The sequence below is a fragment of the Oncorhynchus mykiss genome, chromosome 2, assembly GCF_057628025.1.
Source record: "Oncorhynchus mykiss isolate SJ-2025 chromosome 2, ASM5762802v1, whole genome shotgun sequence".
Classification (NCBI taxonomy): domain Eukaryota; kingdom Metazoa; phylum Chordata; class Actinopteri; order Salmoniformes; family Salmonidae; genus Oncorhynchus; species Oncorhynchus mykiss.
Genome location: NC_143023.1, coordinates 65,648,742 through 65,675,584, shown reverse-complemented (window position 1 = coordinate 65,675,584; position 26,843 = coordinate 65,648,742). Strand labels below are relative to the sequence as shown.

At 40.8% G+C, this 26,843-nt stretch overlaps 1 protein-coding gene across 3 annotated transcripts; it reads left to right on the top strand.

Moving 5' to 3' along the window:
* Positions 1-207: 207 nt before the first annotated feature.
* LOC110493906 (carbonic anhydrase 5B, mitochondrial) lies at positions 208-26,467 on the top strand. 3 transcript variants are annotated; one of them, XM_090204997.1, is made up of 7 exons: positions 208-1,066; positions 16,400-16,597; positions 17,043-17,161; positions 18,080-18,175; positions 18,352-18,414; positions 18,905-19,063; positions 19,199-26,467. In XM_090204997.1, the coding sequence occupies exons 1-7, from the start codon at positions 925-927 to the stop codon at positions 19,367-19,369; spliced, it is 948 nt and encodes a 315-aa protein (XP_090061123.1). In that variant the 5' UTR covers positions 208-924; the 3' UTR covers positions 19,370-26,467. The 3 variants fall into 3 exon arrangements, with proteins under 3 accessions (XP_090061123.1, XP_090061136.1, XP_090061129.1); XM_090205010.1 differs by lacking the exon at positions 208-1,066 and adding an exon at positions 16,018-16,247; XM_090205003.1 differs by lacking the exon at positions 208-1,066 and adding an exon at positions 16,024-16,158.
* The last annotated feature ends 376 nt before the right edge of the window (positions 26,468-26,843 follow it).

Here is a 26,843-nt window from a genome sequence, read left to right as displayed (position 1 = left end):
GAGGTTGTGCCTTTAGATTTAGAGAAAATGAACAACTAAGGAAGAACTTTTCACTTCTCTCATTGACTTCTTTAACCCCAAACCCTGGCCTGGTCTGTTTAGTTTGTTTTGCAAGCGTTCCCAGAAGTCTCGCAATGTTGTGCCTCGGTTTAGAAACTGTGTGCGACAGCGTTCCAACTGGTCGTTCAGTTCAGCACCATTTCCGTTAAATTGAACGTGCCAGAACGTAAAAACATACCCGAACGCAGCCATGTTGTTTGCATGTGACAAATACAATTTGATTAGGTGTATGGAAGAAGTCGGAGCTCAAGGGTGTAAACGAGTTTCCCTCAAGTAATTACGAGTTGGAGAGGCGTTCAAGTGGATTTTCCAGTCATATGCTCGTATTTACAAGATGCTATGAACGCAGCATCGTCTCGCGCATGTGGATTGAAACGTCCCTCAGACGATAAAGCTGATAGGTCCGGATGGAAATTTTGCGACCCCCCCACTCAGCTAACTCTTCGTAATGACATTGCTTTGTAAACACATTTACAATCTGTTATTTTCGTTGATGCAGCGCGTGAAATATCCGTAGGAAGCTAAATTAGATGGGTGCGGTGTTCAAGTAAGAGCACGCATCAACAGGACTAGTGAAAAGCTGTAAAACCGGATGGAATTTACTGTCAGTTCGTGAATGTTTTAATCGTGTGAAAGCCTGCCCATTTCGTTGCTACCAGTCAAGCGAGAGGTAGCCGACAATGTGGAAGACGAGGGGCCCTAAAAAGCAAATCCCGTTAGGTGGAAACAGCTATGAAACCAACCCGTAACACCTGGGGACAAGATGAGCAGTTGACTTGACGTTTTGCCTTACCCGAAACGATAAATAACAGTTAACTTTGACTCTCGCAACCCTCGAGAAGCGTATTCGAAGAAACCGAGATAATGGTGGCTCTCTCATCGGTTTTAACGCCCCTTGCTCGGCAGCTGCACAGACATCTCATCAAGCAAACTAAAGGGCAACGTTTGATACCTGTGAGAAGATGCAACCTCACCGCATGTTCAAGCAAATATGTGCTTTCTGCCTGTAAGTGTCGAAACTTTTCACATATCTTGTATCATTATATTAAGTACAGTTGCTAGTTGTAGGCAATATATTTAAGACTAGAACAGTCAGTGCTATGATCACCACTAGTCACTCAGTCCAGCTGGCATGCCACACACATGATAAATAACTGTTAAATCTCTCAAGCAGCGGTAACGTTTTAATCAACGTCACTATGGCTACCAATTATGTATATAAATCATTGGTTGCTACATTACTAAAGGGATAATGACATTGTGCACGCATTGCGATGAAAACAAAGAATACATGGAAACCAGGGAGTGGATTTCTGCATGAGTGAATCTGGTTCATTATGCCAGCAGCATACCATCCGGCATCTCACTGCTGGAATGCCTCTGAAGTTAAGCAGGGTTGGTCCTGGTTAGTCCCTGGACCATTTGCAGCTGGAAGTGGTGTTGGAGGGCCAGTAGTAGGCACTCTTCCCTAAGGTCTAAAAAATGATCCCAAGGCAGTGATTGGAGTCATTGCCCTGTCTTTCGACTGGGTCGTTAAACTAATGTAATGTGTTGTACGCCAACTACGACTCGGCAAAGCATGCCGTTTATTATGCTACAGATGAAAGAAATTATGAACTTCACAGGGTGGAGAAAGTGCTCAGCCTTTAGCTTGATGCTCCATTCCAATGAATATCAAGGGTCTTATTCTGGTGACATGATGATTGATGCTTGACTGCTGTTTGACAAATAAAAATATTCTTGCTATTTTGTCCATAATAATCTCATGTAGACTATACCCGCACTGAATCTGCAAGCTGTTTTCTGGTGAGAAAATGAAAATGCTCTTTATTTTTTTTCTCCCCAATGTTGTAGTAGCTACTTTCTTGTCTCATCGCTACAACTCCCGTACGGGCTAGGGAGAGACGAAGGTTGAAAGTCATGCGTCCTCCGATACACAACCCAACCAGCCGCACTGCTTCTTAACACAGCGCGCATCCAACCCGGATGCCAGCCGCACCAATGTGTCGCTACACCGTGCACCTTTTTATGCTAATATAATCAAATTTGCATAAAAAAAAAAGAGCATTTTCTCACCTGTGTTGTAATTCCAACAAATGGACTTGTTGCAGATGAAAGGCTGTGAGTGACGACGTAGTGCACATAAAAATAACTTTTACAGTTAAATTCCCATGTACCGAAATAAAAAATACAAGTCATTCGGGTTATGGGGGTGCTTTACAAGTAAGCCGTCATTGTAAATAAGAATTTGTTCTTAACTGACTTGCCTAGATTAAAGGTTAAATACATTTGCTGCAGTGCATTTTCAACTCTACTGAGGGTTTTGTCACAAATGCAGCGTTCTATAGGTAATGTGCCCACTCAGATGTTGGCACGTGCGTTTTAGCCAACAGCTTGCAGATAGTGTGGGTATAGCCTACGTGATGAGATTATTATGGACAAAAGAGCAAGATAAAAAATATTAATTTGTTAAATAGCAGCTAAGTATCGACCATCATGTCACCAGAATAAGACCCTCAATATTTATTGGCATGAAGCATCACGCTAAAGACCGTGCTCTTTCACCACCCTGTGAAGTTAATCATCATTTATTTCATCTGTATCCTAATAAACTGCATTGTTTCCCAAGTTATAGTGGGAGGACCACACACCATATCATTGCGTGGCTCCAAGGTTACTTCAGTATAATGGTTATTGTATAAATATTTGTGCATAAAGCTGTTTCCGCCACCATTTTTCACATAATACAGACACAAAAAGATACCACCATGTCGAACAAACCAATAATGTCGCCATTTATAAAATTATTTTGAAATTACCTGTTTCCATCATAGCTGTTTTTTTAATATGGTATGACTTTACACTCAAACTGTGGATGGAAACTGTTACTGATAAACAAACATAGTAATACATTTTTTTAAAAATGTATACTAGTATACAAATGTATACTATATATATTTTGGCAATAAATCCCATAATGTACTTCCACAGAGTCAGATTAACTCGTGGATACCATTTTTATGTCTGTCAAATAAGGAAGTTTAAGGTATTTTCACGAGCCAATGCTAACTAGTGTTAGCACAATGACACAGTCTATGTGCTAGCAGATAGCAATGACTGGAAGTCTATGGGTAACGCTAGTTAGCAACTTCCTTCAAACTGCATGCAGAGGTGTAAAAATGGTATCTACGAGTTCATCTGACTCTGGGGAAGTAGGTAAAAGGCCTCATTGCCAAAATCCCTTTAAATTCTGTCCAGTGTGTCCAGATTTCTATTATATGACATTTAATGACAATATGTGTGAAATAGTTTGTATAAAAAGCAGCTTTTCTTTGTTTTAAATTGTATGGGTTTACCTGAACAACAGAATGGTGTGGGCGTGTACTGGTCAATAGTAGAGGTCGACCGATTAATCAGGGCCAATTTCAAGTTTTCATAACAATCAGAAATCTGTATTTTGTGGCGCCTATTTATTTATTTTTTAATACCTTTTTATTTAACTAGGCAAGTCAGTTAAGATCATATTCTTATTTTCAATGACGGCCTAGGAACGGTGGGTTAACTGCCTTGTTCAGGGGCAGAACGACAGATTTTCACCATGTCAGCTCGGGGGATCCAATCTTGCAACCTTAGTTAACTAGTCCAACGCAATAACGACCTGCCTCTCTCTCGTTGCACTCCACAAGGAGACTGCCTGTTACGCGAATGCAGTAAGCCAAGGTAAGTTGCTAGCTAGCATTAAACTTATCTTATAAAAAACAATCAATCATAATCACTAGTTAACTACACATGGTTGATGATATTACTTGATATTATCTAGCGTGTCCTGCATTGCATATAATCTGACTGAGCATACAAGCATACAAGTATTTAAGTGTCTGACTGAGCGGTGGTAGGCAGAAGCAGGCGCGTAAACATTCATTCAAACAGCTCTTCGTTGTGCGTCAAGCATTGCGCTGTTTATGATTTCAAGCCTATCAACTCCCGAGATGAGGCTGGTGTGACCGAAGTGAAATGGCTAGCTAGTTAGCGCATGCTAATAGCGTTTCTAACGTCACTCGCTCTGAGCCTTCTAGTAGTTGTTCCCCTTGCTCTGCATGGGTAACGCTGCTTCGATGGTGGCTGTTGTTGTTGTGTTGCTGGTTCGAGCCCAGAGAGGAGCGAGGAGAGGGACGGAAGCTATACTGTTACACTGGCAATACTAAAGTGCCTATGAGAACATCCAATAGTCAAAGGTTAATGAAAGACAAATGGTATAGAGGGAAATAGTCCAATAATTCCTATAATAACTACAACCTAAAACTTCTAACCTGGGAATATTGAAGACTCATGTTAAAAGGAACCACCAGCTTTCATATGTTCTCATGTTCTGAGCAAGGAACTGAAACGTTAGCTTTCTTACATAGCACATATTGCACTTTTACTTTCTTCTCCAACCCTTTGTTTTTGCATTATTTAAACAATTGAACATGTTTCATTATTTACTTGAGGCTAAATTGATTGTATTGATGTATTATATTAAGTTAAATTAAGTGTTCATTCAGTATTGTTATAATTGTCAGTATTATAAATAAATACAAATTGGCTGATTTAATCGGTATTGGCTTTTTTGGTCCTCCAATAATCGGTATCGGCGTTGAAAAATCATAATCGGTCGACCTCTAGTCAATAGGCCTTTATCACACCCATAACGGTTGCATCTGGTCAGTGATTAGTTGCGTAGCACAACATCCTGCAAAATGGAGCTGTTATTTATTTTATTTTTTTACCACTCCTGCTTGACCTGCCAAAAGTAACCACATCTGTCTGATCAAATCTTGTTGCGCTCCACTCGGCGACTGAGGCCAAAGCTCGATAAATTATGTTCTTCCACGAGAACTACCTTTTCAATTATGAAGGTAAGTTTACCATCAGCTATATTTACCATCACTAGCTAGCTAGCTGTAGCTAACTCTGTAATGTTAGCTACCAACTCAAGCTACAACGTTATGGCATTGTTTAACCTGTGACTAAAGATAACACGTTATAGCTAGCAACAAGTAATTCAGTTCAAGTGCTACCAAATTGATTACGTGAGTCCTTCCTTGATTTGACAAATAATGATTTAAGTTTTTTAAATGTTTTTTGTTTTTCTGTAAATGTTCAGTATTGAGCAAGGGAACGGGGAGTTTGTTTGAGAGCTAGGTGCTACAGGTCAATGAGCAAGAACGAGGAGCCCCATTCACTGCAGGTTACCCATAGATAAGATTAGGAAAAGTTCAAATTTGACCAAGTTCATTGCTTTTGTTTTACTGTGGTTGCAGATTTCCTTTAACTCTACAATATAACTCTCATAAAGACCATACTCTTTGTTTATCTACTGTAGCACTGCCTAGCCCTTTCAATTAGGTTTGGCAGCTGTGCATTACATTTTTTGCTTTGTCTTCTATAGAAACAAATTTATAAATCATACTGCCACTGATATTGGTACTGTAGTTCACTTGAAGCCTTCTGTCCTGTGTGCAACCACCTGGTTGCCTTGCTTTTCCAAACAATACAATGACAGCACGATGAGCATGAAGACTGTGCCACCACATGTACCATGCACAAGTGTCCTGCAGACATGGCACAGGCCAAGGACTGTGGTAATATACTTTGTAGAGCTAGGCCTAGATGTTGTTTCTGTAATCATTTTGGAATGGAAATGGGATCTCTGCACAAGTGTTCTTGTTTTCAGGGGAGCCGCCCAGAACCAACGACATCTGGAAAAAGTGGCTTAAAATCTACACTTTAACAAGCATACATCAATTTTCTGTGATGAGAGAAAAATATATATTTTCAGTCACGCTCTTAATAAAAAAAATTTAGCAAGGAATATAAACACTTTCTCAACCGCGTCACAATAGTTTATCACTTTCTCCAACTTAATGCATCGTTTTTATTTCAGGGCCCCTTCCTGACCAGGCAGTGCGTTCTGCTGGAGAGGCTTTTGAGGAGCATTACACCCCAATTCCTGAGTTCCTCTGTCCTGCACAGCATAGTTGAACTGTCTCTATTTGATTCCAGTTTTGGATCTCTGCCCCGTGGTTCTGTGCTGTCTCACAAATGTCCCCCTGTTATGACAAGAAAGCTTGACAAACACCCAGATAATCCAGTCTTTCCCTAACTCCATATAGATGGGAAGTTAGAGTAAATTACACTTTGTCCCAAACTGCCACCAGTTCTACCATTTTAGAGAGCTTAATGGTCACGAGTTGTCAGCTGTGATCGAGGAAGGTACTGAAGGGCAATCGAGCCCCACCATGGAGCCAAATGCGTTGGCCAAGAGTAACAGCCAGCAGGTTCCGTGGAGTATGTCACATGACAGTGGAGTCCTCTGGTCAGGCACTGGCAAGCCCTACTGGGTAAGGCAAACCAGTCAAATGAAAAGGGGCTTGGCTCTAGAGCCAGATGTGTTGAAACAGTACTCTGAAATGTGTACTTTTCTCCAGGCCAGATGGTGTGACTGATCTTTAGCCACCCAGCACTTGGATGAGAACAGCAGCTTTACACTTACTGCTGGAACTGTGTGTGTCCAAGACCCCTTGTTCTAGTATTAAAAAATCAACAAAAGTGTGTGTGTGTGTGTGTAATATTTTATACATACATACAGTGCCTTGCGAAAGTATTCGGCCCCCTTGAACTTTGCGACCTTTTGCCACATTTCAGGCTTCAAACATAAAGATATAAAACTGTATATTTTTGTGAAGAATCAACAACAAGTGGGACACAATCATGAAGTGGAACGACATTTATTGGATATTTCAAACTTTTTTAACAAATCAAAAACTGAAAAATTGGGCGTGCAAAATTATTCAGCCCCTTTACTTTCAGTGCAGCAAACTCTCTCCAGAAGTTCAGTGAGGATCTCTGAATGATCCAATGTTGACCTAAATGACTAATGATGATAAATACAATCCACCTGTGTGTAATCAAGTCACCGTATAAATGCACCTGCACTGTGATAGTCTCAGAGGTCCGTTAAAAGCGCAGAGAGCATCATGAAGAACAAGGAACACACCAGGCAGGTCCGAGATACTGTTGTGAAGAAGTTTAAAGCCGGATTTGGATACAAAAAGATTTCCCAAGCTTTAAACATCCCAAGGAGCACTGTGCAAGCGATAATATTGAAATGGAAGGAGTATCAGACCACTGCAAATCTACCAAGACCTGGCCGTCCCTCTAAACTTTCAGCTCATACAAGGAGAAGACTGATCAGAGATGCAGCCAAGAGGCCCATGATCACTCTGGATGAACTGCAGAGGTCTACAGCTGAGGTGGGAGACTCTGTCCATAGGACAACAATCAGTCGTATATTGCACAAATCTGGCCTTTATGGAAGAGTGGCAAGAAGAAAGCCATTTCTTAAAGATATCCATAAAAAGTGTTGTTTAAAGTTTGCAACAAGCCACCTGGGAAACACACCAAACATGTGGAAGAAGGTGCTCTGGTCAGATGAAACCAAAATTGAACTTTTTGGCAACAATGCAAAATGTTATGTTTGGCGTAAAAGCAACACAGCTGAACACCCCATCTGCACTGTCAAACATGGTGGTGGCAGCATCATGGTTTGGGCCTGCTTTTCTTCAGCAGGGACAGGGAAGATGGTTAAAATTGATGGGAAGATGGATGGAGCCAAATACAGGACCATTCTGGAAGAACCTGATGGAGTCTGCAAAAGACCTGAGACTGGGACGGAGATTTGTCTTCCAACAAGACAATGATCCAAAACATAAAGCAAAATCTACAATGGAATGGTTCAAAAATAACATATCCAGGTGTTAGAATGGCCAAGTCAAAGTCCAGACCTGAATCCAATCGAGAATCTGTGGAAATAACTGAAAACTGCTGTTCACAAATGCTCTCCATCCAACCTCACTGAGCTCGAGCTGTTTTGCAAGGAGGAATGGGAAAAAATGTCAGTCTCTCGATGTGCAAAACTGATAGAGACATACCCCAAGCGACTTACAGCTGTAATCGCAGCAAAAGGTGGCGCTACAAAGTATTAACTTAAGGGGACTGAATAATTTTGCACGCCCAATTTTTCAGTTTTTGATTTGTTAAAAAAGTTTGAAATATCCAATAAATGTCATTCCACTTCATGATTGTGTCCCACTTGTTGTTGATTCTTCACAAAAAAATACAGTTTTATATCTTTATGTTTGAAGCCTGAAATGTGGCAAAAGGTCGCAAAGTTCAAGGGGCCGAATACTTTCGCAAGGCACTGTACATATATACAGTGGGGCAAAAAAGTATTTAGTCAGCCACCAATTGTGCAAGTTATCCCACTTAAAACGATGAGAGGCCTGTAATTTTCATCATAGGTACACTTCAACTATAACACAAAATGAGGGGGGAAAATCCAGAAAATCACATTGTAGGATTTTTAATGAATTTATTTGCAAATTATGGTGGAAAATAAGTATTTGGTCAAAAACAAAAGTTTCTCAATACTTTGTTATATACCCTTTGTTGGCAATGACAGAGGTCAAACGTTTTCTGTAAGTCTTCACAAGGTTTTCACACACTGTTGCTGGTATTTTGGCCCATTCCTCCATGCAGATCTCCTCTAGAGCAGTGATATTTTGGGGCTGTTGCTGGGCAACACGGACTTTCAACTCCCTCCAAAGATGTTCTATTTTGTTGAGATCTGGAGACTGGCTAGGCCACTCCAGGACCTTGAAATGCTTCTTACGAAGCCACTCCTTCTTTGCCCGGGCGGTGTGTTTGGGATCATTGTCATGCTGAAAGACCCAGCCACGTTTCATCTTCAAAGCCCTTGCTGATGGAAGGAGGTTTTCACTCAAAATCTCACGATACATGGCCCCATTCATTCTTTCCTTTACACGGATCAGTCGTCCTGATCCCTTTGCAGAAAAACAGCCCCAAAGCATGATGTTTTCACCCCCATGCTTCACAGTAGGTATGGTGTTCTTTGGATGCAACTCAGCATTCTTTGTCCTCCAAACACGACGAGTTGAGTTTTTACCAAAAAGTTATATTTTGGTTTCATCTGACCATATGACATTCTCCCAATCTTCTTCTGGATCATCCAAATGCTCTCTAGCAAATTTCAGACGGGCCTGGACATGTACTGGCTTAAGCAGAGGGACACGTCTGGCACTGCAGGATTTGAGTCCCTGGCGGCGTAGTGTGTTACTGATGGTAGGCTTTGTTACTTTGGTCCCAGCTCTCTGCAGGTCATTCACTAGGTCCCCCCGTGTGGTTCTGGGATTTTTGCTCACCGTTCTTGTGATAATTTTGACCCCACAAGGTGAGATCTTGCGTGGAGCCACAGATCGAGGGAGATTATCAGTGGTCTTGTATGTCTTCCATTTCCTAATAATTGCTCCCACAGTTGATTTCTTCAAACCAAGCTGCTTACCTATTGCAGATTCAGTCTTCCCAGCCTGGTGCAGGTCTACAATTTTGTTTCTGGTGTCCTTTGACAGCTCTTTGGTCTTGGCCATAGTGGAGTTTGGAGTGTGACTGTTTGAGGTTGTGGACAGGTGTCTTTTATACTGATAACAAGTTCAAACAGGTGCCATTAATACAGGTAACGAGTGGAGGACAGAGGAGCCTCTTAAAGAAGAAGTTACAGGTCTGTGAGAGCCAGAAATCTTGCTTGTTTGTAGGTGACCAAATACTTATTTTCCACCATAACTTGCAAATACATTTATTAAAAATCCTACAATGTGATTTTCTGGATTTTTTTTCTCTCATTTTTGTCTGTCATGGTTGAAGTGTACCTATGATGAAAATTACAGGCCTCTCTCATCTTTTTAAGTGGGGCTGACTAAATACTTTTTTTGCCCCACTGCATATTAACAAAGTTTTCTCTTCATTATTTTAAAGTATTCAGGTAAACCTTGTCCCAGCAGTGTAGTCTGTTTGGTTGAAATGTAGGCTACATTCCAAGCTGCTACTGCAGAGTATTTTAAATGCTTTTGCTTGTTATTACTGCAGAGAGGTACGCTACAAAAACACTGACTTTGCTTCCGCCACTTGGTAAGCAAGAAAAGGACCGGAACTTATCATCCAACAAACTACACTTCCAAAAATATAGTAAAAGCCTATACAGGGCGCAGTGGTTAAGGGCGCCGTACTGCAGCGCCAGCTGTGCCATCAGATACCCTGGGTTCGCGCCCAGGCTCTGTCGTAACTGGCCGCGACCGGGAGGTCCGTTGGGCGACGCACAATTGTCCTAGCGTCGTCCGGGTTAGGGAGGGCTTGGTCGGTAGGGATGTCCTTGTCTCATCGCACACCAGCGACTCCTGTGGCGGGCCGGGCGCAGTGCACGCTAACCAAGGTTGCCAGGTGCACAGTGTTTCCTCCGACACATTGGTGCGGCTGGCTTCCGGGTTGGATGCACGCTGTGTTAAGAAGAATGTGGCTAGGTTGGGTTGTGTATCGGAGGACGCATGACTTTCAACCTTCGTCTCTCCCGAGCCCGTACGGGAGTGTAGCAATGAGACAAGATAGTAGCTACTACAACAATTGGACACTACGAAATTGGGGAGAAAAAGGGGTAAAATAAAAAAAGCCTATCCAAATATTCATGACAAGTAAACAGCGGAAAGTCAGCTTTCCACATTCGTAAGGCCTTGCAGACTGAGCCTGCCAGTGCCATCATATACAGTTGAAGTCTGATGTGTACATACATTTAAACTCAGTTTTTCACAATTCCTGACATTTAATCCTAGTAAAAATGCCCACTTTATTTTAAGAATGTGAAATGTCAGAATAATAGAAGAGTGATTTATTTCAGCTTTTATTTCTTTCATCACATTCCCAGTGGGTCAGAAGTTTACATGCTACCAAATACTAATTGAGTGTATTGCCTTTAAATTGTTTAACTTGGGTCAAACGTTTCAGGTAGCCTTCCACAAGCTTCCCACAATAAGTTGGGTGAATTTTGGCCTATTCCTCCTGAGGAAGCTGGTTTTAACTGAGTCATGTTTGTAGGCCTCCTTGCTCGCACACATTTTTTCAGTTCTGCCCACAAATGTTCGTTAGGATTGACGTCAGGGCTTTGTGATGGCCACTCCAATACCTTGACTTTGTTGTCCTTAAGCCATTTTGCCACAACTTTGGAAGTATGCTTGGGGTCATGGTCCATTTGGAAGACCCATTTGCGACCAAGCTTTAACTTCCTGACTGATGTCTTGAGCTGTTGCTTCAATATATTAACATAATTTTACAGCCTCATGATGCCATCTACTTTGAAGTGCACCAGTCCCTCCTGCAGCAAAGCACCCCCACAACATGATGTGGCCACACCTGTGCTTCACGGTTGGGATGGTGTTCTTCGGCTTGCAAGACTCCCCCCTTCTATAATGGTCATTATGGACAAACAGTTCTATTTTTGTTTCATCGGACCAGAGGACATTTCTCAAAAGTACCTTCTTTGACCCCATGTGCAGTTGCAAACTGTAGTCTAGCTTTTTTATGGCGGTTTTGGAGCAGTGGCTTCTCCCTTGCTGAGCGGCCTTTTCAGGTTATGTCGATGTAGAACTCGTTTTACTGTGGATATAGATACTTTCGTACCCATTTCCTCCAGCATCTTCACAAGGTCCTTTGCTTCTGTTCTGGGATTGATTTGCACTTTTCGCACCAAAGTACTTTAATCTCTAGGAGACAGAATGCGTCTCCTTCTTGAGCGGTATGATGGCTGCGTGGTCCCATGGTATTTATACTTGCGTACTATTGTTTGTACAGATGAACATGGTACCTACCTTCAGGCGTTTGGAAATTGCTCCCAAGGATGAAACAGACTTGTGGAGGTCTACATGTTTTTTTTCTGATGTATTGGCTGATTTCTCTTGATTTTCCCATGCTGTCAAGCAAAGAGGCACTGAGTTTGAAGGTAGGCCTTGAAATACATCCACAGCTACACTTCCAATTGACTCAAATGAAGTCAATTAGCTTATCCGAAGCTTCTAAAGCCATGACATCATTTTCTGGAATTTTCCAAGTTGTTGACAGGCACAGGTAACTTGGTATATGTAAACTTCTGACCCACTGGAATTGTGATACAGTGAAATAACCTGTAAATAATTACTTGAAAAATTACTTGTCATGCACAAAGTAGATGTCCTAACCGATTTGCCAAAACTATAGTTTGTTAACAAGAAATTTGTGAAGTGGTTGAAACACCTAGGTTGGAGTCATTAAAACTAGTTTATGTAAACTTACGACTTCCAACTGTAAAATGATGTTTGTCAAGAACTACTGCCCCACTGAGTTGCATTTTATGTTTTAATTTCTTCAGTCCCAGGGAAACCCATACATTCTTTTGGGGTACATCCATTGGGAAAATAAAGTGGAAGTAAAAACGTTTTCCTTAGTAATAGTAATAGCAGTAGTATTTTGATTTCAATAAAAGTCCTACATTAAATGTATACATATTGAAAAATCGAAACATGAATATAGAAAATACACCAGTTAAGACTTGGCACATTTTTCAATATAGGGGGGGGTGTCCTGGTTTCGTGAGGAATCACCCACTTCCTTCCTCTTACTCGTACTCAAAGGAAATTGCAGAATAAGTCAAATGTGGGTAGGTTACAGAAACGGACTCACGGAATGTATTGGCAGCCCAACAGGTCTTGTCCACAGAAGGAGAGATAGAAGTCGTTCAGTTCTGAACGCAAAGTTAATTAAATCTGCATTTTCTGGCATTACAATAAATCTACTAGGACCTCCTATATCTGTACAATGGTCCGTTGGAAAAGGTATTTTAAATGGGAACAATTATTTTTAAATGAACCTTTTTGCTACTGTAGCCATGGCTCTAATGTGCGTCGCTGCTGTGTAACCTGCAGTTTTAAATTGGGAACACCAATGCGACAACAAACATTTATTTTTATTATAATTGTTGTAACAAAGCTTCGCTGTACCGTTGTTTCCTGAGTGCAGATTCGTTAGCTTCATGCTTGCACCCTTACTACAGCGAACACAGTTGTTTCCTACTAGCACACAGTTCAAAAGATCGGACTCATTAACCAGGGCAACGTTTCTTTTTCTTCCTGTCGAGGATTGGAAGCCGCATTTTACATTCCTAAAAACTGTCACCGGCCGTTAACCATTCGTTTTAAACCTTGTTTAGTCATGTTTGTCACTTGACTAACTAGCTAGCTAACAACCTGGTAACATTTACCAGTATATATATTTTTCTAGGGCATAACGTGTTCCAGATTTAACTAGAATTCATATAGGGCTGCTATATCTCAATAAATGCTATGTTGTGCTCCTAACCTTTTAAAGTTGTGAGCACCAGTGCTAACAATGCATTTACATTTAGAGCCCAGACTGTATCGGATTGAAATAAAAAGCCTATTCTTACTACCATTTGTTTTTAATGCAGCCTAGTTTCCCATCATGTGTAATATAAATTGTGACAATGAAGATCATAAAATGTCAGAATTTTTTTAAAAGCTTACTTCCTGTACTGAAATGAGCTATGGATTTTTGTATAATGCACTCTTCATAATCCTCTATAGCTCATGTATAGACAATGTGTTCTAATTCTGTGGCCCAGTGGATCGCAGGGAGATACATCTGCCAAAGGTTTCTCAGTGAGGTATGCAGGGTCATGGGTAGTAAAAATAGGTTGAACACCAGTAGGACTCTTATAGCAGACATTAACATTGTGGTTCTCACCATAAAAATCAACCATGTTCATTAACTTCATCAGGATTTGAGGCATAATGCCGATTTACAGGACCTCCATGTGTTTCTCAGAAACATGACTGCTTTTTCTGTGCCCTAAACTGACTAATTTGCTCTTTTTACCATTTAATCCATAGAATGGTCCTTTAGAGCAAGGTTTCCCAAACTCGGTCCTGGGTCATCGTGAATCAGCTGTGTAGTGCTAGGACAAAAACCAAAACGTGCACCCCGGGGTAAACAATTAATTGTTATATTGAGGACATTTTGGCCTTCTGGAGTCTTAAGGCCTGCGTAATGTTTGATCTGTAGGTGCTACAAAGCAAACTTTGATGTCAAATTAAGCTTTACCACTTGCTCTGTAATATGAGTAGTATTTTTCAGTGATAGTTCTTACATTAATTTATGAAGATTGAAAAATATAAAACATGAATATTGAAAATAACATTTTTGATTAAGCAAATATTTCAATACATTGTTGATAATATACTCTACGGCGGGGATCATCAACTAGATTCAGCCGTGGGACAATTTCTCTCTTGAGCAGATGGTCAGGAACATAATTACAAATCATTTGTAGAATGCAAAATTGACTGGAAGAAGCCCAAACAGATATAATGTGACTAAAACAATTTAAAAGCATGCTTACATTTGTATATGATCACCTCTCTATTATGTTTGGGAATACTTTGGAACAGATTTTTTCCCCCAAGTATAATAATGTTCTATCACTTGGAGCCAGTTTGCTGCCATTTTACAGTTGTATACATTTACACAAGGAGGGGCAAATACATTTAAAAACATTTATTTTTATTGTTTAAATCACCCGAAGGACAAATTCCCAGAGAGGGAAACTTGCTCTATGGCCATATCAAAGTTCCAGAGAGGGAAACTTGCTCTATGGCCATATCAAAGTTCCAGAGAATGGTGTGAATGGTTACATTGCCTACTATACCAATTTCACTACGAAATGGGCCATCACTTTAGAACTACCAGAGATATTACACATGATGGGAAACTAGGCTGCATTAAAACAAATGGTAGTAAGAATAGGCTTTTTATTTTAATCCGGTACAGTCTGGGCTCTAAATGTAAATGCATTGTTAGCACTGGTGCTCACAACTTTAAAAGGTTAGGAGCACAACATAGCATTTATTGAGATATAGCAGCCCTATATGAATTCTAGTTAAATCTGGAACACGTTATGCCCTAGAAAAATATATATACTGGTAATGTTACCAGGTTGTTAGCTAGCTAGTTAGTCAAGTGACAAACATGACTAAACAAGGTTTAAAACGAATGGTTAACGGCCGGTGACAGTTTTTAGGAATGTAAAATGCGGCTTCCAATCCTCGACAGGAAGAAAAAGAAACGTTGCCCTGGTTAATGAGTCCGATCTTTTGAACTGTGTGCTAGTAGGAAACAACCGTGTTCGCTGTAGTAAGGGTGCAAGCATGAAGCTAACGAATCTGCACTCAGGAAACAACGGTACAGCGAAGCTTTGTTACAACAATTATAATAAAAATAAATGTTTGTTGTCGCATTGGTGTTCCCAATTTAAAACTGCATGTTACACAGCAGCGACGCACATTAGAGCCATGGCTACAGTAGCAAAAAGGTTCATTTAAAAATAATTGTTCCCATTTAAAAAACCTTTTCCAACGGACCATTGTACAGATATAGGAGGTCCTAGTAGATTTATTGTAATGCCAGAAAATGCAGATTTAATAAACGTTGCGTTCAGAACTGAACGACTTCTGTCTCTCCTTCTGTGGAGAAGACCTGTTGGGCTGCCAATACATTCCGTGAGTCCGTTTCTGTAACCTACCCACATTTGACTTATTCTGCAATTTCCTTTGAGTAAGAGGAAGGAAGTGGGTGATTCCTCACGAAACCAGGACACCCCCCCCCCCCCCTATATTGAAAAATGTGCCAAGTCTTAACTGGTGTATTTTCTATATTCATGTTTCGATTTTTCAATATGTATACATTTAATGTAGGACTTTTATTGAAATCAAAATACTACTGCTATTACTATTACTGAGCAATTGGGGAAAACAATCATAAGATACCAGTGTTTACTTTGTAGCACCTACAAATAAATTAAGGAGTCTTAAAGGAGGCCTGGGTAAGGACAAAAATGTTATAAATATGCACATTTTCATTAATTATTTCTCAATTGTGCTTTGTTACAAATGTTAAATATATGTCAACAAACCTTCCTCCAAAGGACTGTTCTGTATATTAAATGTTGTGAAAATCTGCCAAATCATGGTTTTTTTTTTTTGTCCTAGTTTCATGAGGAATAACCCAAGTGTCTCATTCCTCCTCTGCTTTACTCATTTCTTTAAATGGGATGTAGGGAGGAGGCTTACTGGTCTAACTCGAAGTCTGTTGAATTGCTGGTCTACTGTAAGACATTTTAATCTTATTTTATGTTTGGCATTTTGACTATAATAGCTAAATAATAATGCAGGAAGCTGGAGAGTACACAATGAAAAGTAAGTGTCAGCATTTGTCTTTGTTTTAGTGGGCTAAGCAATAGGACCAAATGTGATTTACACATGTGCCCTGTATTTCCTGGTTGGGCTTTATTCATCACAAATGTTACTGTCAGCCAAGATTGAAATCCTCTCTCATCCTTTGACTCCAGTGCATCCAATGTGGCAGGGACCACTCGTTGCTCCAGGGGGTAACAGACAATCTCCTATCGATATTCGGGTGCGTAAGAGCGTTTTTGATCCGCACCTTAAGCCGCTGACCCCGGATTACGACCCCGGGACGTGCTCACAGATATGGAACAACGGGTACTCATTCCTGGTTGAGTACGACGACACCACCGACAAATCCAGTAAGGACTCTCTGCTCTGCAATATGCCTCATTAAAACCAGAATGCCCACCACGTGGAATGTGACTGATTTTAGCTTTTTAAGTATCCCTGCCCTAGTCTTATTTCTCAACATCACTCTGTCTTGAAATGTGTTGTTTAGACATTTCTCATTTTCAATTGAATGTTATTTCAAAATGTATATTTTGTTTCACTGCTTTAATAATATACTTTATACATATTTTCATTCCAATTATACAATAGGCTTATTGTGTAAAATAAATATATAATCTGCCTGTGTGTGTGTGAAGAGAGAGGATACTTGTTTATGTTTTAGCATGTTTGTTTATACAATCATGTTTTTAACCCCCACTCAGTTGTTATTTATGTACTAGCCACTGTTTCCCATTCTTGGCTCTCTAATATAACACCGAATGATCTATTTATTCTTCTCCATCCCTCACTCAGTACTTAAAGGGGGTCCTCTGGAAGATAACTTCCGGCTGTGTCAGTTCCACTTCCATTGGGGGGAGAGCAACGCGTGGGGTTCCGAGCATACCGTGGACCGCCGCCTCTTCCCTGCTGAGGTAGCTACCGCACATCCTCTTCCTTGAGAGTTAGTGTGTTGTATTTTAAATGTCAATTTTGTTGAATGCCTCTAAGCAATTTGAAAAACCTCCTAACATGTCAAGTCTAGTAGAGCTGTAGTCTTCAGGAGACTATGGAATGGTGGAAGGACTGCTTTTAGACATCAGGGCATAGTGCTGTCCCAGCCAATCCATGACTATATTGGCATGGAATTTTTGTGACAGAGGGGTATTGTGCTGTTGGAAACCTCTACATATAGAAGCAAAATTCTCTGCGTGAACTGCATTCTGGTCAATCCTCATGACCCACCTTTTGTTATCTATTTTCATATTATTCCACTCACCTAAAGCACACTTACACAATAGAGGGAGTACTACTGTACTACTGTCTGTCTGGGGGAGGGTGCCATGCCAAGCTGTCGTTAATGGCTGTGAGAATCTGACCATGTCAGGGTTCTCAACATTCCCCAGGTGTAGAGAGGCTGAAGTTACGATTACAACACAAATCCCTGTGTGCCTAATAGGAGCACACCACAGTCTGAGTATTTATTGGTTTGTAACTCCTTTTTTCTTTATGTAAACCTCCCCTGATCCCAGTGTGACTGTGGGCCATTGTTGAGAACTGAAAGAGTGAAACAAAGAGGAGATACATGTGACCTCAGGGTCAGACAATGCTCAGTTTGGTTTAATAGATACTGATTCCTGTCAGTTAAGGATGGGTATTTTGGGGTGTATTTTGAAGTTCAGAATATGATCCCAAATTTGTTTTACTTCTGCTTTTTGGCTGTTGTTTATCTTGAGAATGATATTAAACATGAATTAGCTTAATCATTATTCAGCAACAGATATCATTTGTGACATGATATCTGGGGATAAGCACACTTTGATTTACATATCCTCCGTCTTTTCTGTTCCTAGCTCCACATGGTCCACTGGAACTCTAATAAGTACAGGCGGTTTGAGGAAGCTGTGATGGAGGAGAATGGACTGGCTGTTATCGGAGTCTTCCTCAAGGTCATTTATTGCTCTTCGTTAACATAGCTATTGATGCATCCCTTCAATATGCAACCCACCACCACTACTGTCATATACACACTTGACCACACACACACACACACACACACACACACACACACCCCATGCCTGAGCGATGGACTCAGTGCTCAGACACAGATTATTTTACTCCTCAGATAGGGAAGAGACACGAGGGACTGCAGAAACTAGTGGATGCCCTACCTGCTGTCAGACACAAGGTGAGTTCAATGATTGGCCACTTAAATCATGAAGTTGTTTTTTTTCTTTTTTTTAAACCAAGGTTTCAAAGAGCACATTTCAAGCAGGTGGTATATGCCTCTGAGTTTCTGAGAAGGCCGCCAAGTGTAAGAACAAAAATAGTTCATGTACTGTTGGGCAATCTGGACAAGTCTCAGGTGGAGCACACGTGACATTTGTATGGCAATAGTATGTGAGGGGGAGAGTGACGACAGTGTAGGAGCTATACAGGAGTGGTAGAGGGTAGAACACCATTTGTTACCTCCCACAGAATTATTACACAAAATAACAATTCTGAAATATGATCAGAGATGGGAAGATGGTCAACTAACTGCCATCTAGTGGCCTTGAGTCAAATTACATGCCACTACTATCAGGTTATTATGGATGGGGAATGCCAATAATAATTATTATTATTACATGGTTGGCAGCACCATGTAACCCTTTCCTCTTTCCGTTTTCACTCCCTAGGACAGTGTTGTTGAGTTCACTAGGTTTGACCCAGCCTGCCTACTGCCTGCTAACATTGACGATTACTGGACGTATGCAGGGTCACTTACCACTCCTCCTCTGACTGAGGCAGTGACCTGGATTATCATGAAGCAGCACATCGAAGTCAGCCATGACCAGGTTAGTGTGGATTTGTATGTGTTTGTTTGCTAGTGGAGAACAGGGAGGGAACATCAATGGCATTACCAGCGGTTTACACCTTGGTATTTTAACTCTGTAGTTTCAGGTCTGCGTAACACATTGTCCCTTTCTCAGCTGGCAGTGTTCCGGAGCCTTCTCTTCACCTCGGCAGAGGAGGAGGTGCAGAAGAGCATGGTCAACAACTTCCGCGTGCAGCAGCCCCTGAGGGGCCGCACTGTGCGGTCCTCGTTCACCCCCTTCCTGCAGCAGGAGCCACCTGCAAAAGGTCCACACACAGGCCACTGACCGGTACACACTAACTCACTCGAACCCTTCAAACCAAAATTATGCAATTACCCCAGGAAGCCTTTTTTTTTACTCTACAGAAGTCATACTGCTGGCATCTTCTTTCCAAATGCCTTATGCATTCAGAAAGCACTCAATGATTTCGCTTAAATGACAGGGATTTTAGCATTCCAATGTCACCATCTAAGCTGTGGTATTCAAAGTCAGGGTTGTGACCTCTAGCTAGTTGGGTTGTGTGGGAACTGCTGTGGGTTCGCCCCCCCCCCCCCCCTCATATTAAAAGTAAGCAAATTGAGAGTACAGATCATTTTATTTGACATTATACAAATGTTTTTGAGAAAGAATTAGAAAAATACTATTTTGAGTAAATGTATTTAATGGTTTCTTTTAATTTTAATAAGAGAAACTTAAATTCATTACATTTTTATTTGTTGATGTAAAAATCGAAATGTTTCTGTTTTAAGGTTGTCATTAGCTCTGGGGTGGGGGGGTCTCGAAAGGATTACGAAAGAAAGGGTTGGTCCCCCCTGAAAAAGTTAGAATACCAATGATCTATAGGCTTTAAATGTTTTGTTGTATTTTTTTTTTATTTTTTTTTTACATCTGTCTCACTGTCTGCTGTTCTGTCAATAATTGAAAGTCATCAACACATGGCAGGTATATTGCTGTAGTCGACGCTAACATATTTTTGAAAATCATGTGTCTTAGGTGAATCTGGTTGGAGATTTTTATGAATCCTCTTAATGTTTATAAGTTGTAAATCTTATTTATTCACTCCTTATTAACAGTCAAACTTTACATGCTTCCAGAAACAAATGATTGATGCTGCTGGAATCATTTGAAGTACTATCAACACTTATTATGTAAACTAAAGATTATGAATATCACCCTCTTGTGGAAAGAGTACTTCTACAGTCATTTTTTTCTTCCTTGACAAAGTATTTGAGGTGAAGGGGCATCATATATGAATGGGGGTTTAGTTTGAAGGTTTAAGCTCTAAATTTGTTTACAGCATATAAGCAAAGAGGTTTAGTTCATTCTATTTAGGCCTAGCTAAGGCTCCAAACTGCACACATGATTGTTGCTCAATATGTTTTTAGGTGATTTGATGGATTTTAATACATAGTCTTGAGTAGACTAGAATGTACATCTCAGTATCTTTAACTTAGATGTAAAAGTAATGTGTAGGATGTACAGCTTCATTATGCCTTATAAGCACAGGGAAACCAGGGCATTTGTTACAACTAATATGTTGAATTCTATAGCAAACATTGACCTTTTTTTTTTTACATGTGTCTAAGATTATTTTCCTCTTGTAATCAAATTCTTCTGTTGTACTAAAAAGGACTCTACCATAGTGCCTTCCATGTTATGCATAATACTCACACACACGGTCACCTTTGTTTTCATAGATCAATAGCTCACTGTTCTGTTGGAGCCTGCTGGTTTAATTAATATTGACAATATTATGCCCCTCGCAGGTTTTTAACAGGCAGTCGGTAGATTGTTTGCCAATTTCTGATCCAGGAGCTGTGGGAGAGTTTAGAGAGGGTGTCACATGTACATCATTAGCATGTTGGTTCTGTATTTATTTATTGGTGGAGGTCAGAAGGATTTGACTTGCCTTTTAGAAGCACTAGCAGCACACCGACAGGAATCATTCTCCTGATAGTTGTATGTCATTTCTTGAGACTGTTTAGCTTCGACTGTACTCTGAAAACTGCTATTTGTTCAGACCTTGTTATTGCAATAATTTGGAGATGATTTTAAAGTTTACAGCGGAACCATCCATAAATGCAAAATATCTAGGTAGCTGGACAGGGATTACAGTGGGACCAACTACATGTATCAACTTGAAAACATACCTGAACTTAATGTTATGCTTTAATAGCATTCCAAAAGGTTGTTTACGGTAAAATAAGCATTGCTATTCCCTGTGTTGACACACAACCATGATAAGTGATATAGCACATTTTATAGCAATTGTAATACATGCACTATATGACCAAAAGTATGTGGACACCTGCTTGTCGAACATCTCATTCCAAGCTCATGGGCATCGATATGGAGTTAGTCCCCCCTTTGCTGCTATAACAGCCTCCACTCTTCTGGGAAGGCTTTCCACTAGATGTTGGGGCATTGCTGTGGGGAATTGAGCAACAAGAGAATTAGTTAGGCCTGGCTCGCAGTCAGCGTTCCAATTCATCCCAAAGGATGTTCGATAGGGTTGAGGTCAGGGCTCTGTGCAGGCCAGTCAAGTTCTTACACACTGAAACAGGAAAGGGCCTTCCCCAAACTTTTTCCACCAAGTTCGAACCACAGAATCGTCTAGAATGTCATTGTATACTGTAGCGTTAAGATTTCCCATCACTAGAACTAAGAGGCCTAGCCCGAACCATGAAAAACAGCCCCAGACCATTATTCCTCCTCCACCAAACTTTACAGTTGGCACTATGCAGTCAGGCAGGTAGCGTTCTCCTGGCGTCCACCAAACCCAGATTCGCCCGTAGGCCTGCCAGATGGTGAAGCTTGATTCATCACTCCAGAGAACGCGTTTCCACTGCTCCAGAGTCCAATGGCGGCGAGCTGTAGACCACTCCAGCCGACGCTTGGCATGGCGCATGGTGATCTTAGGCTTGTGTGTCTACCACTTCGCGACTTAGCCGTTGTTGCTCCTAGACGTTTCCACTTCACAATAACAGCACTTACATTTGACCGGGTCAGCTCTAGCAGGGCAGACATTTGATGAACTGAGTTTTTGGGGGCTCCCAAGTGGCGCAGCGGTGTAAGGCATTGTTTCTCAGTGCTAGAGGCGTCACTACAGACCCTAGTTCAATTCCAGGTTGTATCACAACCGTCGTGATTGGGAGTCCCATAGGGTGGCGCACAATTTGGGAAGGACTTGCCTAGTTAAATAAATAAAAAATGTTGGAAAGGTGGCATCCAATGTCGATGCCCTGTTGAAAGTTACTGAGCTCTTCAGTAAGGCCATTCTAATGCCAATGTTTGTCTATGGAGTTTGCATGGCTGTGTGCTCGATTTTCTTTCATTCACCTGCCAGCCACAGGTGTGGCTGTAAATAGCCAAATTCACTAATTGAAGTGGTACCCACATACTTACACACACACACACACACACACACGTGTATCGTGCTGCCTATTTTCCATTGGCCTACTTCTCGTTGCAGTTTGATGGGTGTGCCTTGCAGTGCTTCACTGTTTTCTTCAAAGATCTTTAAATAAGACATCTTGGTTAGAGAGTGACTGGGAAATATAGAGGGGGGTCTTATGTACTGTGAGCTCAAAGTATTGGGACAGTGACACATTTTTTGTTGTTGTTTTGGCTCTACTTCAGTTACAGATGCACATATCATACCCTGTTATTGTAATGGTGAGTTTAGCATGTCTTGGGTATGATATTTGTGGGTCTGTAACTTTCTTGCTCATCATTATTCACGATTCATTCAGTATTATACATAATTGTGGTAGCATCCACATGAATGTAGAAGTGTTTAGAAACATATTATATTTTTATTTACAATAAGTGACTCCAAAATGACACAATACATTACCATTTATTTCTAATGGGCAAAAAAAAATGAAACAACTAAAACAAACAGCAAATGCATCCAAGAAATGTGTAGTCACGAGCTTGATGTATTCATTACGTGCTATGACTATGGGACCAATTACTAGTTTAGTACACATGTGAATTTGTCCCAATACTTTTAGTCGCCTAAAATTGGGGGGGTATACAAAAAGTGCTGTCATTTCTAAACCGTTCACCAGATATGGATGACAATACTATCAAATTAAAGGTAACCTCCTAGTCATTGGATCATTTCAAATCCAAAGTGCTGGAGTACAGAGCCAAAAGCAACAACAAATTGTCACTGTCCCAATACTTTTGGAGCTCACTGTATGTGCAATGTTCAGAGACAGTGAAGGAAGAGCTTTGACGTGGGTGCTAAAAAGATTGGAGGATGAAATGATTGATTGGTTTGTTCTATGAACAGGGAATGAAAGGGAGAGCAGTCACAGAGGGAGCTTTGGTATTGTTCTATAAAGCATTAAGTGAGAGGACGGTTGTCTTTTGTGTGTGTGTGTATATATATATTTCAATAACAATGTCCCTGTACAAACTGTTCTCTGTACGGCCTGGCCCTCTCCCCAATAGGTCAATTGCAGAGAAGTAGCTTGACAATTACATGTTCTGAAAACTGAAAAGCACTGTTCAAGACTCCAGCCCTCCATACCTACTTGACACTTATGCCTGTTTCACTGCGTTACCTATGAAATTGAAGGTGACCCCTTTTCACACTACGGGTTAGGGGAACAATGTTTGGGTACAGGGAGGATTTGAATGGGGTTACGAAACAGTTGTGCATTTTAGGTGTTGGTTTGATGTGGGCATTTTTATGGGTAAGTGATGGTAGGACAGAGATTCACTTTTTTTTGCTGTAACTGTGGTAAGGGACCTATTTTCTGCCCCCTATTTGTCCTGATCTGTTTAGTTATGTTCTGCCTTTTTAATCTCCAGTGGGATGTTTCCTTTCACTTAACTGTATTTTTGTTTTCAAATTATAAATACTAAATGGTAACTGGAATGTGATTTAACTGTAATGACTGTACTTTAAATCATGATCATTAGTCTTGATTAATCTGTCATCAATGGTGAACTGCTGTATTTTCATGTATATGCCACCAGTGACTCTTTTAAACGTGTCAAAGTTAGCATACACAATGATCCAGATCGATGTACATGTTTTACATAAATGGGACTTATGCGGAACTTCCACTTAACTTGCCCTACACCATTGTGTTGCCAGTGTTTTTATGTTGATGTAAGCTCTAGTATCATTGTTTCCATCAGGAGTGTGACACTAAAGACTTGGGGTGAGCAGGATCAACAACCTCTGCATCAAGACAGTTTCTTTGTGAGGTGTTCACAGTTAGCCATTGTTATGTGTGCTGAACAAAAATCTAAACTGAACATTTTCAACAATTTTACTGAGTTACAGTTCATATAAGGAAATAGGTCAATTGACATAACAGACCGAAATACTCCTCAGCACCCCCTCAGATGATCCCACAGGTGAAGAAGCCGGATGTGGAGGTCCTGGTTACACATGGTTGTGAGGCCGGTTGGGCATACTGCCAAATTTTCAAAAATTATGTTGGAGGTGGCTCATGGTAGAGAAATTAACATTCAATTCTCTGGTAACAGCGCTGGTGGACATTCCTGCAGTCAGCATGCCAATAGCACGCTCCCTAAAAACTTGAGACATCTGTGGCATTGTGACACAACTGCACATTTTAGAGTGACCTTTTATTTTCCCTAGCACAAGGTGCACCTTTGTAAAGATCATGCTGTTTAATCAGCTTCTTGATATGCCACACCTGTCAGATGGATGGATTATCTTGGCAAATGAGAAATGTTCACTAACAGGAATATAAACAAATTTGTGCTCAAAATATGAGAGAAGTATGCTTTTTGTGCGTATGGAACATTTCTAGGATCTTTTATTTCAGCTCATGAAACTAACACTTTATATGTTGTGTTTATATTTTTGTTCGGTATAAATGCCAGCTTCCTGTGGCCTGGTATTGGGCCCAAGTCAGAGCAGGTCCGCTGGAGTCATGGCCCACAATTCTGAGCCTTTTGGGTAAACACCTCAGATGGAAACTTGACAGTGCTTCCCCTTGCTTTGTTTGCTACGTAGCAGGTGTTTTCCTGGAGCTAGAGGAGTGTTCTACGTTTGTTGTGCTGTCGTAAATGTTGTATTTCTTTTATCAATGGGTGGCCACATTCCTGCCCCATGGGCCGGAAGGAAAACTGCTATTGAGGGTCTGTGGTTCAAGGGCTAGATTGGGGCCCCTCTCCCAACAGGCATGTTGTACCAGGTGCTTGATTAGCCCAGTCCAGCCGTACAACCAGGAAGCCACTGCTGACAAATGTTCATATAGAAGATTTTAAAGATGAATATATTAAAGAAATGAGTACACTATGTGTTTTAGTATTTGTATAGTATTTTGACTTGCTGGTGGTATTAAAATGCTTATATGGAATGTGGTGTTCATCTGGGGAAAGTGATGTAGTTAAGTCTGTTATGGGACATGCTGGTCTCTACTTGAGTAATGCTCAGCAGCCAGAACCCAGTAAAATCTGCAGTAGCAACAACCATGATGTCACAATGATCTGGGTTGTTAGAAAGGTCCCCTATAAATGAATGGTTGTGCTGTGCATTGTTCCCCATTCGACAGGAGCCTAGGCCTGGGCAGGCAATAAGGACCTGGTTCCAGGACCCATAACCCCACACCAGACCTAGTCGGCACCTTTGAAGACAAAACAGAGAATGGAGCCAGGGTGTGGATATTTAGATATGTTAGGAAACATGGTTTGAGTTTTATCTCAACCTGATTCAAACAGACCCTCATCTGTTTATTATAGTTGGCCACTGGATATAAAAATGGGATAAGAGTTGTCTCCCAAAAGGCTGCAGGTTCCCCATTGTGTGGGAGAGTTTGAGAACCTGCTTTATGAACTGTGTATAACAAATGGGGGAATTAAATGAACATTCGATTAGAGTGAATATTTTCGTGACCACATAGCTATCAACTCTGCATTCAGAGCATGAGAATCCACCCACTGAAGCTAGGACAGCAGAGTCCGTTCCCATCTTCCGAAAACAACTGAAACCCTACCTCGTCAAAGAGCATCTTAAAGACATCTCAGTTTTATCCGCCTAAATGCGGAAGACACATTTCAATTGAATAGATTTAGTTGGACATCTGACTAGGTATCCCCCCTTTCCCTTTAAAAGGCGTACACTTGTCTTTTCCTATTAGCACTGAATCTGCTCTATAACTTCTGTATTGAGGAACAATGTACTGTGACTGTGATGTGGTTGTCTCACCTAGCTATCTTCAGTTTAATGCACTTACTGTAAATCGCTTTTGATAAAGGTGTCTACTAAATTACTAAAATGTAAATGTAAAATGTCATTCTTATGAAGGCCTGTGGACCTCTTCTTCTGACCATACACTTCAAGATGAAGTGGTGGTTAGAAAAGGTCTAATTAAAGATCATTTCTTCTTCTCTTGGTTTTGTTCGTTGTTTTAACAGTATATTTTTTTAGACCAAAAGACAAAAAAGACCAGATGCTGAAAGTGTAACAGGAACCTGCAGCTTGAGAACGTTCTCTCAGAACTCTCATCCAGCTGCTCTTCCTCCCCCTCAACTCTTTTTATGTTTGGTTTATTAGATATTTCAATCAGCTTCTCATAGATGGGGATTTAGAACTAGGAAATCCACTCTGTGACGTGAATGGAAGACCTTGGCTTCAACAGTAATTAGCTCCTTGAAACACGAAATTAGGATAGTCCAGGCTCTTTGTTATGAGTCTGGTTGGCAGTATATTTTGTTCATAGGATATTCACACATTGGTTTGAACTGAAGAAAATAACTTGTTTGT